The sequence below is a fragment of the Rhipicephalus microplus genome, chromosome 4 (genome assembly GCF_043290135.1).
Source record: "Rhipicephalus microplus isolate Deutch F79 chromosome 4, USDA_Rmic, whole genome shotgun sequence".
NCBI lineage: Eukaryota > Metazoa > Arthropoda > Arachnida > Ixodida > Ixodidae > Rhipicephalus > Rhipicephalus microplus.
This window is the reverse complement of record NC_134703.1, coordinates 186,895,057-186,912,635: the sequence shown is the minus strand read 5'-3', so window position 1 is coordinate 186,912,635 and position 17,579 is coordinate 186,895,057. Positions and strand designations below refer to the sequence as shown.

Here is a 17,579-nt window from a genome sequence, read left to right as displayed (position 1 = left end):
ACGTCTGGTAGTTGGGGAAAACTGCTGCATGTAGCCTCATTTTGCAGACCGCCTAATACTGAACGCGCAATTAAACAGTAAGAATAGAACAAGGGCTTAGCATCTTGAAGACTCTGCACTCAGCGACATGGGGAACCAAATACTACATACCTCTATTTTAAGGTTGCGTCCATCAAAAAGAAAAACGAACCTTTAGAAGTTTCCTCTTCCGTTCATTCGCGAGCGTCTCGTTTCGGCTGACTTGATGCTTTTAGATGGCATGCAAGGGATTATTGGTTAGATATCAGCTCGTAAAAAAAGATCAGGTGCTTCGTAACACCAGCTCGCAAAAGAAAAAAAAACAATGTTCCACACTGGCCGCCGTGGATACGAGGGGCGCTGACTACCAATACTTCCTAACACTCCCAGGTTAAAATGCATGGCAAGGTATAACCGATAAAGTGTAGGAGAGGAAGGCCTACGCCGTGGCTTAATTGGCGGAGCATCGGACGAGTCATTCGAAGGCTGCGAGTTCTACGGTGACCGGCGGCAGGTTGTCTTTTCGTCCGCTTTAGTAGGGAGTTTTATAATAGCGTACCGCAAGCCTTTGCGGTGCGGTCACTGTGACTGTGCGTGCGTCGTAACGCGAGCCGCTGTTCGCGCTTGCGATTTGCCCGCAGAAAATCTGTAATAACTTGCCGCCCACAAACCCTGCAAAGCGATGAGCGAGCGTGCGGCGCAGGGGCAAGTGCTATTTCTAACAATAAAAAGGTTTAGAATAGAGATGTTTAGAATAACGTTCGCAGGCGTTGCGGGCGTTGCTTTAGTTGCGGGCACCATATGAGATTTAGAATAATGTTTGCGCCCCCTGAGAAAAGCCTAGAGAATTTCGCCCTGACCACTAACCCAAATGTACGGATGCTACACAGAGCACTTCGCGGGCTTCGCGGTCCGTGATTCCCGCACGCTATTTCGGAATTTCTGCTGGTGGGCCGCAAGCGCGAACGGCGGCTCGCGTTACGACGCATGCGCAGTGGCAGCGATCGCAGCGCAAGGGCTTGCGGTGCATGCGCTTTTCTAAGCCTCCCTAATTATATGGCGCCCATACGTAAATGCTACGCCCGCAGCGCCCGCTAACGCTGTTCTAAAGCTCCCTAGCTTACTTTAGCTTATATCATAATAACTGCAAATAGCGTCCCCTATGTTTCCTATGTTTGTTGGCTCTCATGTGTCTAACAAGGAAATCAAACCCCTTAAAAATTACGCTCTTTTTTCCGAGAACTGTGTTATTATTAGGTACGGACTAGGTATCCTAAATGTCAACTTCTCGGACTTGGTCATCACGTTGAAAATCATTTCCAGGGTGTTTAAAATAATGCTTCAATCACAAGAACCGTAATTTTCAGTAGACTGATGCAATGCTCACTTTATTGTTTCCTGAACGTTAATGAGAAAGTCGTGCGAAACAAGTGAGCAGAGTTATTTGTGGAACAGCATGGGAAACTTCGTTATTCCGCATGAAATGCTTGCCTAAGTCAAGATGTTATGCTTTCATCTCAGCAGTAATAGTTTGGAGGCCTTCTTGCTGTACTCATTTACGTTTCAGCCGAAAGACATGGACATCCAAGTAAATAACAGCGTCGCAGTTATTTTCACACACGCGAGGCTATCTTTCTTTTTAAATGCGAAGCATTTCTCAGCGAACTTCGCCGACTTTGAGCGTATCTATCTATCTATCTATCTATCTCTATCTATCTCTATCTATCTATATATCTCTATCTATCTATATATCTATCTATATATCTATCTATTTATATCTATCTATTTATATCTATCTATCTATATCTATCTATCTATATCTATCTATCTATCTATCTATATCTATCTCTATCTATCTATCTATCTATCTCTATCTATCTCTATCTACCTATCTCTATCGCTACCTATCTCTATCTATCTCTATCTATCTATCTCTATCTATCTCTATCTCTATCTATCTATCTCTATCTATCTCTATCTATCTCTATCTTTATCTATCTCTATCTATGTCTATCTCTATCTTTCTCTATCTATCTATCTCTATCTTTATCTATCTCTATCTATGTCTATCTATCTTTCTCTATCTATCTATCTCTATCTATATCTATCTATCTCTATATCTATCTCTATCTATCTATCTCTATCTATCTATCTATATCTATCTCTATCTATCTCTATCTATATCTATCTATCTCTATATCTATCTCTATCTATCTCTATCTATCTATCTATATCTATCTCTATCTATCTCTATATCTATCTCTATCTATCTCTATATCTATCTCTATCTATCTCTCTATCTATCTATCTATATCTATCTATCTCTATATCTATCTATCTATATCTATCTCTATCTATCTCTATATCTATCTATCTATATCTATCTATCTCTATCTATCTATCTCTATCTATCTATCTATATCTATCGGACTGCCTACGTTTGGTTGCTCTCGTTGTCACCCCCTTAACTTGGCATGAACCAAAATTAGCATGGGAGGGTAAGATGGTTAGACGAATATGACGCGCTGGTCAAGACATGAATTATGTCACAATCCCATCGCGTACGTCGTCAAACACTTCTCGTCTGACAGTTGCACGTACTCACGGTTGGGTATGGGCCGCTGGTAAGCGGGTATGTGCCACAGGTGATTGACACTTAGTATCTACTCAGGAACGACGAGAACACACATGGGCAATTTTAACGCGTGAGCGTTAAGCAATACCCGACATCGGTAGCGTCGACCCAAAGAAGGCATAGAATAAATGTCAGTGTTAAGAAAAACCTGACATAGGCAGCGTTGGCCACCCGATGAATGCAAATAATAAATTTCATGGACCCAGTAGGAGTCCAACCCAAGCATTTTGCGTGGAAGTCAAGCATTCTACCGCAGTGCTACGCCAGGTCTCGGAACTACTTTTCAAATAGACGCTAATCTTCGTGAAATGTCAATAGTGATTGCAGTGCTGCCTACCCAATTTTAAAAACATTACATATGTACTCCTTTCATAGAGCCGTCACGTCGTGTTAACGTCAATTGTGGTGAGGTTTCATGTGATGAAATTGATTTAAATAGCAATGTCAAGGGCCAGCATCTTCGCGAACATCAGCGCTTCATATCAGCTTCTGATGTGGCTAAAACACATTTCCAGCTGATGTCGTTGTGCAAGTGGAAAACTGGTTATATAAACATCTGCAACTCTTCAACATATGTCTCTGCGTGCAAAATTTGTACATATATTTAGCGTCATTTCATGACGTGTCGCTCAAACAAAAATGCAACACCGTCACCTTCCCTCCGCGTGCTTCGCATAAAGTTGATTCCCAGGTACGTGGGATCTGCCAATTTTTTTTTATCTTTTCGTATTATCGGCCTGAATATCTTGCCTTTGATGGCAGAGCAAGAGCAGCGTCTAAATTTATGGCATGGGCATTGTGGCTTGAGCACTTGGCGAGCTGCTGTTCTTGTGCTTCCGCGCGAAGTTTTCAGCGTCAAGCCTAACGCGTGTTTAAATTTATCAGGACACGTTCTGCCACAATTTCTGCAGGGAATAACCACGAGCATTTTCCCAGAACCTCTCACGTGGAACTGCAATGTCATCCCTCATAATGTCCATGTCAATTGCGCCAACACAGACTGCGTACTCTTCCCCCAACGAAGCATTAAAGGGTCCAGGTTTTGAGACGTGCATATCAAAGCATCACGTAGCCAGCTGTTGCTTGCGGACATGCAGCAACTGTATGGAAAGCGTCTCCCCTCTCGTGCGCAGGTTCTGGCCGGCACTCTCAAGGAAGTTCGCTTCGACTGGCCCCAGACCAAGGACGGCGTCGAGGCACCCATGACCAAGAGGGGTGACACCGAGCTGCAGCTCAACAGCGTCGCCTACATCAACGGTACGCTGCTGAACGGGCGAACATGAACCGCGTGACATGTATATTGTTTAAGGAGAAGTGTTTCAACTTCTCTTCAAACTTCACTCGCACTCACATTTACAGAGCGAAGGTGAAAGTTTTTGGCATTAACGCAACCAAACACTAATGATGCAATCTGTCGTGTAGTTACATTGCAAGCATACGTTAAAGTATTTTTCTAGTATCTGAACAGTTTCTAAAGTAGAAATGATTTCATATTTTCTTACTTGCTACATTACATGTGTTGTCTTTCAACTTACCAGTGACAATGAAACACGTCAGGGAATACCTCTTAAAAAATATGCGCCCATGGTGCGACCTTACGTTGGGTAAGTTGTTATTGTCCCTCAAAGCTTAACCTGTTGCTGTCGATTCAGTAATGGTAATTTACGTTTTAAACGTTGAAAGTTTCACGAAAACTTTGTGCAATATATCCCCGAAGTAAAATCCCTATTTTGGATATTTAGTCAAATGAACACTCTTAGAAAAAAACTTGATAAACATTCTGTAAATACATGCATTTAGCGGCTGCGAGCGCATTTTACTGCTTTCGTAGCATTTCTGTACTACCCAGCAGCTACAAATGCTCGTAAGTTTTGCTGCTGCTAACCAGGGAGGCTTTCTTCGTGTTTTCACTATACTCGGCGACCACTTTTCTTGGCATCTAAGCGAAGGCTACAGAGCCAAAGCGCGGGCATCCCAGCGCCAGTGAATGTAGTTCCACAATAACGCCCATATATTCACCGTGAAATATAGAAGTTCCTTTTTTATTTTGTACATGGAACTATTTGAGACAGGACGCAGCTCCCACCATTAGAATTGTCGTATTTACATTAATTTATTTGTGGTGACTTCGCATTTTTGAACGCGCGAGAAAGTCCCGCCTTTTTACGTGTACCTTAAACGCTAATCGGCGTCTGCGTCTTCGTAAAACGCTGAGTGTACGCCCCCGTCACTTTCCATAGCGTGACGAGACGCCCGCCATAACGGACAACTTCGCGTATATTGCTACTTGTGCAGAAGCTCCGCCTCCGTAGCTTTCCCTTCAGTGCCAAGAAATGCTGTGGCCGAGTACATGCAAGAACTGAGCCACCTATGTGCCCAGATTGTTCATAGATACCGTAGTATATTATTCCGTAACATTAGGCAGTATTTTAGAAGATTTATACAAAGTTAAATTTTCTTGACTATGTTGAAATAAAAGTATCGCGTTACGCTATAGCACATACATAAGCAAACAGTGGGGTGTGAGACACTGGGAATGAAACATCGATCATCCCCCTGAATTCTATGACAGCGAACTGCTATAAGGTGTGTCGTCCCAAAGTAGGCGCATAAAGAGCTGTCAAGCTGCTGTTACAGTAGATGGAAAAGGAAATAGGAAGTTGCGTGCGTGTGAATTCTTGAAGCTCTGTGTGTGTGCTCGTTTGGGTTCCGTTCATGGCTCTGTTTGAGTTTTTCTTCTGTGTAATTATTAATTACATTAAGTATTTATCGATTAATGATTAGAACAACAGGACAACGCTGCAACATTTGATTTTAATCAATCTTTATAATATTTCGTAATGTAATCAACTTTGTATGACAATGTACAAGGCACATATAAACCGCATAGGCGTTAACGTCTTGTTGGGTAATTATGGTCCACGTGTGTCAGCACGGTTACTGAGTTGCAAGGCCGGTTACTAACAACATGGTGCCACACAGGCTCCTTTCTTTCTGTGTTTTGTGTTGCTGGCCCATTGCATGTGTATATACTGCCGTGCGCAAATCGCGCAGGGCACAATGTGTGAGAGCATTCCACATTATCTTGGGATCATTTGTTAGGCTTGAGCGCGCAAACGCGAACAGCTGAGTTGAGAAAAAACGCGGCCGCCAGTGATAATACTCGAATGTTCGACGCCGCATGTCTGAATGCCGATGCGTGGCCACTGATCAGTTTATCGCAACCGACGCTCTGTGCTCCGGTATCAGTGTCCAGCGTACATTGCTTGCTGTAATTTGAGTTTGTTTCGCGGTCATACGTTCGGACAAATAAAGGAGTATCACTTCAGACGAGCCGACTTCTGCCTGCAACGTCACGATCACGTGACAATAGTGAAAAACCAACCGTTTCAGATTGTGCTTTTCACTAGCTAACAATGTGGCGGATTCGACTTACGTGCATTTTACCACCTTCACTTACTACGAGGTTAGTGCTTTTTGTGACAAGTAAGCGTTTAGTTTTAGTTTATGAATATGCCCACCTTCCTTTCTTTAAGTAAATAACAGATTACTATAATTCTTTTTGGTTATGATTTCATTATTTTGTACGGATTCGCTTTCTAAGACTGGAAAAGTAAGGGTGAACGTGAACAAGTCAATTTTCTTCGGTGAGCGTTCGAGTTGTTAAAATTTCCTTCGCCCCTCGTACCGGGAAGCAAAGGGCAGCAGCGCCGGTGGTGCAGTCCTCGTGTTTCAGTTACGGTCGTTGCACTGGCATTCTCGTCGCAGCTGTGCAACGCGTTTTATAAGAGAACACCTAAAAAAAAAAGAAATAAGTATCGGCAGACAGGCTTCGCTCGACGGCGGCCTGAGCAGGTATATGCAGCAACATTTTGTTGCCTCTTGGTGTGTCCCCGTTTCCTGCACGCGGAGAACGTGGATCTTGGCGAGCTTGCAATTCCTATTTAAAATATCGCGTGCATGCTAACCACCGAGCCATGGGCGTGCACACGCGGAGGGGGGCGCCATCCCGTGTCGCCTATGCGGGGGGGGGGGGGGTGAAATGCGAGACTTCTTCGATGAACATTTACCCACCCTGATGGGAAAGCTATGAAAAGAGCCGGAACACAACGTAGTCTACACCTCCATCATTCGCGGCGCTCTCTTAGAGGCGAAGCTTCTAGAGGCGTGGGTCCATCTATCCATTGTATGTATGTACGTGACAGTCTTTAGTTCCACCTTTGCCAACTGCCCACTACTTCGTCCTTGCAAACATCCCACTACGCCCCATCACCGATCCACCACTTCAGCGACCATAAAGCAAATACTGTTGAGAAGTAGCCAATATGAAATGCAAGGTGGTCGTGCACTTGTATCGAGGTGCGCGTTAAAGAACCATAGATTGTCTCACTGTGTCCATCCCTTGTTCGTGCGTGACCGCCTATAGTTTCACCTTTTCAAATGCCCACTACTTTGTATTTCTCACTCCACCCCATCATCTATCGATGGCACCTCTTCATTGACCATAAGTTCGTTATAATGAAGGGGGAACGGAAGCGACGTATAGCTACCGCTTACGAATTGTAAAATTTCTTGTATAAATATATACAGTGATTGTCATGTCTTTGATGATGTAGTGGGTGACACTTCCGGATGGTTCAAGGTTTAGCGGCGAAACCTTCCAGCGCTTCACCCCACTCATCATCATTCACTGCGTGGATATGCTGTGATTTTTTCAACTGACGCTAATTATGGCAGCACACTGAGAACTAGCGAACAAAGAAAGAGTGCTTGGTCCATTCCATTCATCTGCCTTCCAAGCTGTAGATTAAAGCGTATACTTTATTTTCCATTTCTTACACCACTGCGACACTCCGCCGTCTGTTTTGTTTTTGTTCAGGTGGACCAGGAAACAGGGAGACAACTAAATTCGTCGGACAAGAATGCTTCAAGTTGATGAGGAGCGCTTCCGGTTTCTTTATGACTCCTTTAAGATTGCACGAAGTAGAGTGCTGGTCGACATAAATTCGGCTAAGTTGTCTGCTCACAGTAAGATAACATTGTAGGAAACATAAGACTTCACAAACGTTCGGATGCGTTGGTGTGGTCACATCAGGTTTAAGATAATCCCAGTTGAATGCAACGCAATTTTCGCACCTTATGCAATGGTGAAACAGCGCGAGTGACGCGGCCGGTGGAAGACAGAACGCTGACTATAACTTGCTATAGTTGTTAGTTATCAATAAAAAAGAACAACTGATTGTGTTCTTCCACGTGCTCCTTCATGCTGTTTTGCCACAATATACGTAAATCGTTTAGCCCAAATATTTTCCACTTGATCCTTCTTTTATATAAGTGTGATTCAAATTAGATGTTTTCTTTGCATTTTGAAGTTACGACGCTCATGAGAATTATCGAGAATTCGTAACGTTGTCGGACGAACTTCAGTCAGTGGAAAATCATTTTCGTTGCCACTTCAGCTCAGCAGTTACCAGTTTCGGCGCACACCTGGTAAAAACATTTTTCCTTACCATACGTTGAGCAAATAGTGAGCAGGCGGACCGTGCTTTTTTAAGCCTAGCGCTGCTGCTATAATCGTAACCATAAGATCAATTCGGTGCTTAGCCCAAGAGAACCACACGCGATGTATTTCCATCTTCGCGTCCTGTGGTGGGACTTGGCAACCAGGCACCGTCCTTGGGTTCTTTTGGCGTCCATGCCGAAAGTGCTGAATTCACGTGTTAGGGCCGGTTCACGCTAGCGGCAAACATGCCTCGCCGTTTGACGTTCTGAGGCAGCCGTGCACGGCTGTTAGCATCGCGCACGTCTGCCGTTCTTCGCTGTTTAAAGAATGGGTCAGAGGCCCATTTTCACGTGGTTTGCCGTTTGCTGGATAGTGACGTAGCCAATCAGCGACGGAGGAGCGACATGGGTGAGCCGCGTCGTCTGCTTTCGGCTCTCCGCGTCGTCTGCCGCGGTACACTTCGAGCTGCTTGCTTCTTGCTCCGGAGTTTTCACGCTATAAGTGTGGATGTCGTAAGTTTTTTTCCGAGGCTTTGTTCTAGCAGTTAATAGAGCGTTTCAGCCTCTCTGACAATAAAAAAAAAGTGCAGTGTAAAACCAGATAACGTGTCCCAAATCTGGCAACCCGACTAGTGGCGCCAGCTATCCATGGTTAGGAACATCTAACAAACGAGTTAGGCTTTCCGAGATTCGGGAAGGCTCGCCAAGCCTAGAACATTATTTATTTGAGCATGGCTCTCGAAACTCTGCCGGATCTATTCGAGTATTATGTTGTCGAAGCTTGAGGACATGAGTCTAAGGCGATTGGAAGCATCAATTCGGAGCTTACGAGCTAGAGAGCTGGCGGCCGCCTAATAGATTCGAGGCGGTCGAGAACTGCATTTGGAAGGGCAGCCATGTTTTACGGAGGCTGAAAGGCCTCGCCGGCGAAGCTTGCCGTGCACTCGAAACAGCTCTCCTGCGGACGGCGCCGGCCGCTAGTCTACGGCACCGTGCCGTCAGGGCAGGCTTGCCGCTAGCGTGGACCGGGTGTGAAGGACACCCTTTTCATACACGGCTCGTGTAACATTCGATGACGTTTAGCCGTGTGGCTCAGCTGAAAAAAAATATTTTGATTAATTCGCTCTGTTTTGTAGTAAGGTAGGTATTTGTGCTTGTTTGTTCATGATTTCCAGTAACATGAAACAGCGTTCAAAGGCGGGACAGAGAAAGGACACAAACCATGGCTTTCTTTATCAACCAAATGTGTTTTATTATTCCATTCCGCAAATATATAATTCAACACAATCTCAAGGAAACGGAAAAAGAAATAAAAAGTAACAATAATGACTAGTCTGCGCATAGGCAAAAAAACAAAAAAAACTAGAAGAATACCGTGGTTTGTGTCCTTCCTTCGTCCCGCCTTTCAGTGCATGTATTCTACTGGAAATCGCTATGTCAGTTTGTCCACCTCAACTTTGAGAAAGACTGCATTAGGCTACAGAAAAAAATTGTGTGCACAACTTTATGCCTTGGCGTACAGACCGCACGTGAGCACAACTCAGTGCTTTCGAACGGACAACGTGACAGTAACGCTGCTACATCCGCTTTCATACTAACGTAAACTCTCCAGCCAAGTGATAGCCCAAAGATAAAAGTTAAGGACTGTGAACTGACCCGACGTTTAGGGACCGGTTCGGTCCCTTCTTCATGGGTGACTGTTTGGCCGGTTCTGAAGCTCGCGATTTTTCTTGGCGGTGTGGCCCTCTCCGTCGTCCTTTTCGCTTTGTTGATGAATCGCTTCAGAAGCTCTTGTGACAGGCTTTTCATATGTATCTGTTGACAGCATGGTATAGATGGCAGAAACAATCTGTGATAACAACTGATGTTGGTTTGTATACGGATGGAACTGCTTTTGGGCATCTTCATATGTCCACTCTCAAGACTTCAAAATGGTATAAATGTACGCGCCAATAAGCCACGAGTAAGATCGTCTATACTCATGGTTCCCTGCTAAGAACTTTCTCGGTGTGATAGCTGGTGTACGGCATAGCTTCTAGCCTACTCTGACACGATCTCTGTGCCGCAGATTCCCTGGGCCTGCACAGGGTTGAGAACCCGAGTCACTGTGAACCAGCCGTGAGCCTGCACCTGTATTGTCCTCCCTTCGAAGAGTGCTCCATGTTCGACCAGCGCACCGGACACCGTTCCAAAAGCAAGGTCACCTTCTGGAGCAAATACGGGCAGCGCACCCCATTCGTAAGCACCGCTCCTTCTTTGGCGTCAATTCATTCAAAACTATGAAAAGTTATTCAAAAGTTATGAAAGAGAAGGTTGCAATCTGCCCAATCGTAGAATAAATCTTCAAGGAAGCCTGCAAAAAACAAACTTCCAAGTGAACTTACAATTCGCCCTGGTTCGAAGACGGACTCAAATAACTTTTCCGGAATCGCAGCTCCACCAGATGGCCTAGCCAGAAAGCTATAGCTAACCGAATCAGGACGAATTTTTCGTCAACTAGGAAGTTTGAAGTACTGAAGAGTATTTGGATGAGTACTTATCTTCAAGAAGGCTTTATGTTCTACGCGAATGACGACGCAGCTGCACGATTTTTGCGCTATCGGTTTCAGCGGCTAACGGGTCACCTCACAGCTCGAGCACACCTATTGTACAGGGTCCTTGCATGGTTTTGGTTTCACCGCAGAGTTGAGGAGAGTTCCATTAATTCGCAAATATCAAAGTTGCAGTGGGTTCTCCGCATGGACTACTTTTCCCATTTCATGTAACTGCTTAACTACACTATTTAAAAGTTAAGTAAACTTCCCTGATTACTGTTTCATGTGATGTCTTCAACCATCTTGCGATGCCTGCCGCTACAGAAAAAGCAACTCTGAATACAACCAGCAAATTGCGCCTTTTGCTGATGTTTAAAAAACATTGGGCCCATTTTTTTAAACACCCTGTGCATGCACGTATAAATGTTGTGAGCACTGTGTTCGTGCGGACATGAAACGTTATTTTGTGCGGGTATTCATGTTAACCGGCGCGTTAAATAAATGAAACGTAACACGCGTCGCGAGCATCGTTCACATAGACCACGAAACTCGCATCCTGGGCTTCAGAAGTCATTTTTTGTCCTATTAGATGTTCTACATGAAATACCGACTTTCTGGATAGGAGTGCTCTCTTACCACCTTATTTCCTGCAAGTACATGCTTATACGTTTATGTCACATAGACAAATGATTGAAATCACTTGTTCGAAGCCGCGAAGAAGCACTTGTTAATTTACATCATATGGGTGGCGATTTGGGCCGATTGGTTTTTCATGATTGTAAAAAAAAAACGCGTGGACAGCGTATATGAGCACAGTGACACTCGTACGTCACTAACGTGTTCGTCTGTTCTTTATACGCCCTTCTAATCATCAGTTTTAAGGAGGCCACTACACGGTCACCTAATAATTTGTGGTGTTCAGTGAACAGGATCTATTATGCCTATAGAGATATGAAAAGTGGGTCGTAAAAGAGTATTTCAGGGCAGAGCTGGCCCTAGAAGTCACGGACTGTTAATCGCGCCCACAGTTCGCCACAGCCATTTTGCCATGGCGCCTGTGACGTCACGTGCAGCCAAGAGTGGTGTCGTTTTGTACCACAGCTTCAGCCGCTGCAAATTGTTTCATTTCAGTGTCAAGTACAATCAACCTCAAATACCTCGATTTCGCGCGCTGATGACCTACAAACAATATTGTTCCTTGGAATGCCAACGCTATAGCACATGAAGCCGCTTGTTACATCCCGGTTGGCGAGTGCTACAGTGTTGCCCGTCTCTAGGGCCACTCGCGTGTTTGTGAAAATATTAATTTATAAATGAAGTGCTAGACCGAATGCGTGAAAATTTCACCAGCTTAGTTGTGAATCCTCAAGTATTAACACACGAAACACATATTATGATCGAAAATTAGGTGTCATGGCTCCTTTAAGTCCTTTCACTCTTTTTTGGAGATCTGGCTTGCCACATGCATGACTCTCTTTAAAAAGGCACTTCATCTATCTTTCATGGTCATGATACTGTTTTGTCGCGTTTAATTTTACCCTCCATCGCAGTTATCAACCCTCAATCGAAACACTTCTCTTCGTGGGCGCTTAACGACGCTCGCTTATCCTGCTCCCACAATGCGAGGGAGATAGTGTCATTATTGAGGGTTTTTACGAAGTTAATGGTAGATGCGCTGTTCGTTGCGTCGGTTTCCGTGTCACCGGCTTAGTTAGCCAGATTTCATCGCTCGGTGGTGGTCATGAATGGCCGCCTTTCGAGAATTTCAAAGTGGCTATGGACTATTCGCAGGAAGGACTTGAATTAACTTTGCGCACTGGACTCGATCGACTATTTCCACTGGTTAAAAAAAAGTCACAGCTTTTCCGCAAAGGCGAAGCGCTGAAGGCGAGAGTAACAAATTGGAATGTCACGCGAAAAATGACAAGCAGATCGAGCGGTCCCCGCGTTGTTCAGGCACAAATGACGCACGAAACGTACAGGTATAGATTAAATCGAATAATTGTCTCAGTTTTTACTTCACTCTGTCTGAAAAGCGCGCCATTTTCGCAAACGAAGACTATGTGCGAGTTCAGTGACCTTTTGCGCAGTGACAATTCGCACTTTTTTTTATTAGTCTAAATACTTAGTTTTAATTGGAGAGACGCCGTTATGCTAGATGTGCGACCCGTTGATTACGACGCAGCTGAGATTACAGTGAATGAACACGATACTGATATTGCCACTGTGCTACCAAAATGTAATAAAAATTAAGATGACGAAAAAGGAGACGATGACAACTCAGGCACTTTCTCAGCGAAGGACGGGGGGGGGGGGGTAAATGTAGGTCGGCTAATCGAACCCTTGTGCAATATTCCGGCAAATTTACTTCTCACGTACCCTATTTCAATGACATAACCACAGAACTCAGTTATCTAGAGCGTAGCTGCGCTTCGGTTGACCGCCTCATAAATATTCGTACGCGATATAATAGTAAAATTATGAGTCAGGAGAGCAATACGATTCAACGACGATAATTAGCCCAGTTTTTCTCCATACTAGTCTCCAAAAAGTAAGTATGCTAGAATGCCTTTGTATGTCTCAAATCGGGTAATTTGGCACCGAGACAAAGCGGGTCGTAAATTAAAAAAAAAGTAGTGCTGCCACAGACGAATTGATATCTCCTTACAATGATCTCTCTCAGAAAAATGCAGTGGTTGGCATGCTTTTCTTCGTAAATTGTATCCAAATAAACACATTAACAGAACAAAAAAATACTTTCCTTCAGTTCAGCCAGAATATTCTGGCGCTGAATATTGTTCGTACGTCGGACAAAAAAAGAAAGTCACAGCTTTGCCGTAATGGCTAAGCAATGACTGCGATAGCAGCAAATTGGAACGTCACGCGAAGAATGGCAAGCAGATCGCAGCGTGCTCCGCGTTGCTCACGCACGAATGACACGCGAAACGTACTCACAGCTTCAGATGAACGCAAATAAAAGTCTATGTTGTTACTTCAATTGTTCTGAAAAGCGCGCCCTTTTTGCAAACGGAGACTGTGCTACGAGTGCAGTAACCTTTGTGCGCCCGGTAACTACGACATAATCGTTCCGGTGAAAACCCAAGGTGTGCGATTATCCCCACCACGAGATAAACACGCGTGAGCGTCTACCGCCCCCGTCCCCCCTTTTCCCGCAACGCGAGGAAAAGTACGCGCGGGAGATGAACGCAGCAGCGCACATCGCCGCGTCGTTACGATCTGGCCAGCGATTTGGTGATGCTAAAGCCCCTAAAACTTTGCAAAGTAGTGACACTCTCCTCCTCCGCTCGTGTTTCTCCTCGATCTGCTCTCCTTCGCATTCGCATTTCGAACGTGGCGCCACCTGCCTTGCTCCTGCGTAGCAGACGTCCTTTCGCGAAGAGAGTGCTTGCTCGGCAGTTAGCGCGCTGAGAGCATTCGCGCCAGCCGTCTAACTCATCTTAAAATTATCTTGGCAAGTGTAGCGCTGGCCCATATCAGCTTTGTTTAGTGCCATGCGCAACGCGTACTTCTGATCAGGCTTTGATCGAGTCACTCGGCGTCGCAGGGACCGGAGGTTAAAGAACTCCTGACAGCGAAAGTTTTGTTTGCCAGTCTTTTAAAATAATTTGTAGCTTTGTGACTGGTAATGCCGAAATTATATCGTAAATGCACTAACGCATGGTGTAAATTTTGCTAGCGGCGTTGCTACAGAACGATTGTGCGTCAGTTCGAAACGCCCGGCTAAATACTATAAGAAACTAGCGCCCCACAGTGCAGCAGTGCCTGATACTATGTGTGCTCAAGCTTTGGCGACACTGAAGCACGCTGTTTTCAAATAGGGGGACCCGCGGATGGTGAAGAATGAAGCAACGTGGGTGCTTTGAGCGTGTTCTTCTCAGAAAAAAAAAGAAAGCATTCCTGGCATAAGCAGCCTAAACCACCTCGAGAGCAGCCCAACAGAGCGGGATGGGTGACGAACAATAGTCCGCGACGGTTGCCAGCCGGGGTATTGTGCGCACTCCGCACATGTTCTGGACCTCTGAAACGTCACAAGGCGATCCCCTGTCTACGTCGATCCACAGAAAATGTCGATTGCATCTGAATATTCGGACGAGCACGCATAGCGCTATTCGAAGGTTGCAGATTCGGTCCCTGCTCACGGCAAGTTATCTTTTCTCTTACTTTTCTTTCTTCACATTTACATCACAACTGGTCTACTAACTTCCGCTATACATTCCTTGGCATTATTGTCTGTTAGATCTCATTAATTATATATATCGTCAACGGCGACTTGTCTCCGAAACAAACCATCATAATTAAGTGTCTGGCCGTACCGGTCTTGGCTCGGACTTCTGTTTTTGCACATTGTGCTGGGCCGGATGGGCCACGCACTCTTTAGCGTCAGGCCTGGGCTTGCTTTCGACGCCGTCAGCAAGGCCTGGCTCGGAAATTAGGCCTGTGCACTGATAGAAACAAATTCGCAACGGCTCCTACCGTACCATTTTGCTCCTTTCGAGCGTTTCGGGAAGCATGAAATGCATATCGTGAAAGGCCTTGTGCAAACTCCTTCTTCAAAACCCAGGACCCGACAATAAAAAAATAGTCGTAGGTGTGATTAGCCTTCGAGCAATGAAAAAGGACTAAACTATGTAAAATTGCTAGCCAAAACTTTATTTATCGATGGAACAGTGTCTTTTTGCAGGTTTCAGTAGAAGCATAACACTCCGCAGTGCCCAATTTGTTTCATGCGATAGAACATGCTTGCATTGAAGCATAAAACTTTCTGTATTTATTCTGTGCAGGTGATCACTCAATCGCAACCGGAGCAGTACGAAAACAACTGAACAGTGCTCAAGGCTTGTCCGAGTCGCCTCAAGAGAACGCATCTCTTGCATTTCCAAGTTGCTGCCGGCGGAAACGCCGTCGCTTGGCAACATATTTTTTGTCTTTAATAAAAGCGAGTAGGGATGTAGCTTTTTTTAAGTGTCACGGTGTTACACGGGTGTGAGAGGTAAAGAGGTGTTTTTTTTTATTCATGTCCAGCAGTTGCAGTATTGACAATGTCTGTGCAATATATTTGGTAACACAATATGTTGATAGAAGATGACGACTGCACCAAAAAGTACATGTTTTTCACGCCATGTTTATATGCTTTCTACTCTGCGTTGCTTCTCAAATTTAATTGATCAATAAATTTTTATTTACGGAGGTATAGCCTCTTTGACTTCATGGCAAGATATCTGGCACCAACTGAACCAATCTTGCTTGCCCCTTAGCTTAACTTCACCTGCTTCTATTCTTAGAGCCACACCTTGCACCGAAAATAGATTTTGCTCCGTGAGAAAGCAGCACTTAGTATACCTGGTCAGCACGGCTGTGCGAACATTCAAGTTTTGGATTAAAATCGAATACCTAATCAAACAATGTGATTGTACTTCTGAATAATTCCACAATACGAATGCCTGAAGCGCGACAAAGGCCAAAAATACAACTTGGTAAGGGTTTGGTGACTGAAACTGATGCTAACGTCGTTACAGCTGGCCTTTTCTTTCAAAGCAGTTTCAAAACCGGGGATGCGCTCGAAACCATCGACAAATTATCGCTCCAGCAAAGAATACGAGGCTGATGAATTTCTAACGTGAAAAATATCCAGATAAAGTATTGGCTCGCACCTTACGGTCAACAGCTTATAAAGTACTTCAATGAGCCCCACATCCCCCAAAAAAGATGACCCTTTCATGATTCTAGAAACAGCGTGGAGCTACGCTTTCTACAGGTATGACGAAATGTGATTTGTGGTAGCTTTTTTATCTTTGCTATTGAGGTACCCAGCGAGATGATGTTTCAACTGCAGGAAACACCCTTACGTCACAGCGAGCCATTGGTGATATGGAACAAGCGGCCATTGGTGGTATGGAACCGGCGCCAAAAACCAACCCCCTTCGCCTTCAAGGTGATTACATAAAGGTTGGGCGTAATCGCCTTGAAGGAAAAGGGGGTCGCTATCTTGCCGCCGGTTCATAGGTTCCATATTACCAATGACCGCTTTTTTCGCTCGCCACTAATGACTGGAATAGCGGTTGTGGTTGCTATTGCTCCCGCTTGAACGCGCTACAAGCAGCTGCAGGAACGCGCGGGCCACGTGTTCGCGTGTTCCCTTTCATAAAAATTGACACTGTACATACTCGCATCCTTACTTCCCCGTCGTCATACATTACTCCTTTTCTGCTCGTTCCCCTCCCCCAGTGTAGAGTAGCAGGCTAGAGCATACTATCGCTCAGGCCGACCCCTCTGCCTTTTTGTGAATAAACACCTCTCTCTCTCTCTCTCTCAATGTTCCACAATATGTCTTATATTTGTCTCAATATTCGATATTTTTGGCCACTATTCGGAACTATTCGCGCACTCATCTGGTCAATCAAAGATAAAAATATAAAACTCCAGCTACGGAGAGGCAGTAACAAAATGTGGTTTTCTCAAAATTCGCAAAATTGCATGCAATGTCAACTGCAGCATATTTTTGCAGCATAGTGGCATAGCGCGTGAGCGGCACAGTGCATGTACGACAATGCGTAAGGATATTTCTGATCGCTTCACGAGAAGTGCAAAGTAACGGGCGTTGAACAGCATTCAACAACGGAGACATGCTGCCATAGCGAGCAACGTGCGTATCTGTAGCATTTCTTTCATTTGTTCGTTACGCTTAACTATTACATACCCTACCATTCGCGCCCAAGTTTTCTGTCTGCCTTCTTTTCGTCACAGCGCACCCCTTAATTTAGTAGCAGGCACTTGTATTGCCGCCCTCTTCTCTGTCGATGTTTGCACACCACCGTCTTTCTGATAACCACTAAGCGTACTTTGCATTAGTTGTTCAGACTTGGCGGGCG

The 17,579-nt window shown here is 44.8% G+C and overlaps 1 protein-coding gene across 1 annotated transcript in view; it reads left to right on the top strand.

The window, feature by feature from the left end:
* LOC119172560 (cysteine dioxygenase type 1) overlaps nt 1-15,897 on the top strand; it is a 110,266-nt gene extending 94,369 nt beyond the window's left edge. Inside the window, exons 3-5 of the mRNA XM_037423719.2 lie at nt 3,787-3,910; nt 10,224-10,393; nt 15,492-15,897. Of these exons, the coding sequence (XP_037279616.1) occupies nt 3,787-3,910; nt 10,224-10,393; nt 15,492-15,533 (336 nt within the window). The 3' untranslated portion in view covers nt 15,534-15,897. The remainder of the gene's footprint in view (nt 1-3,786; nt 3,911-10,223; nt 10,394-15,491) is intronic.
* The last annotated feature ends 1,682 nt before the right edge of the window (nt 15,898-17,579 follow it).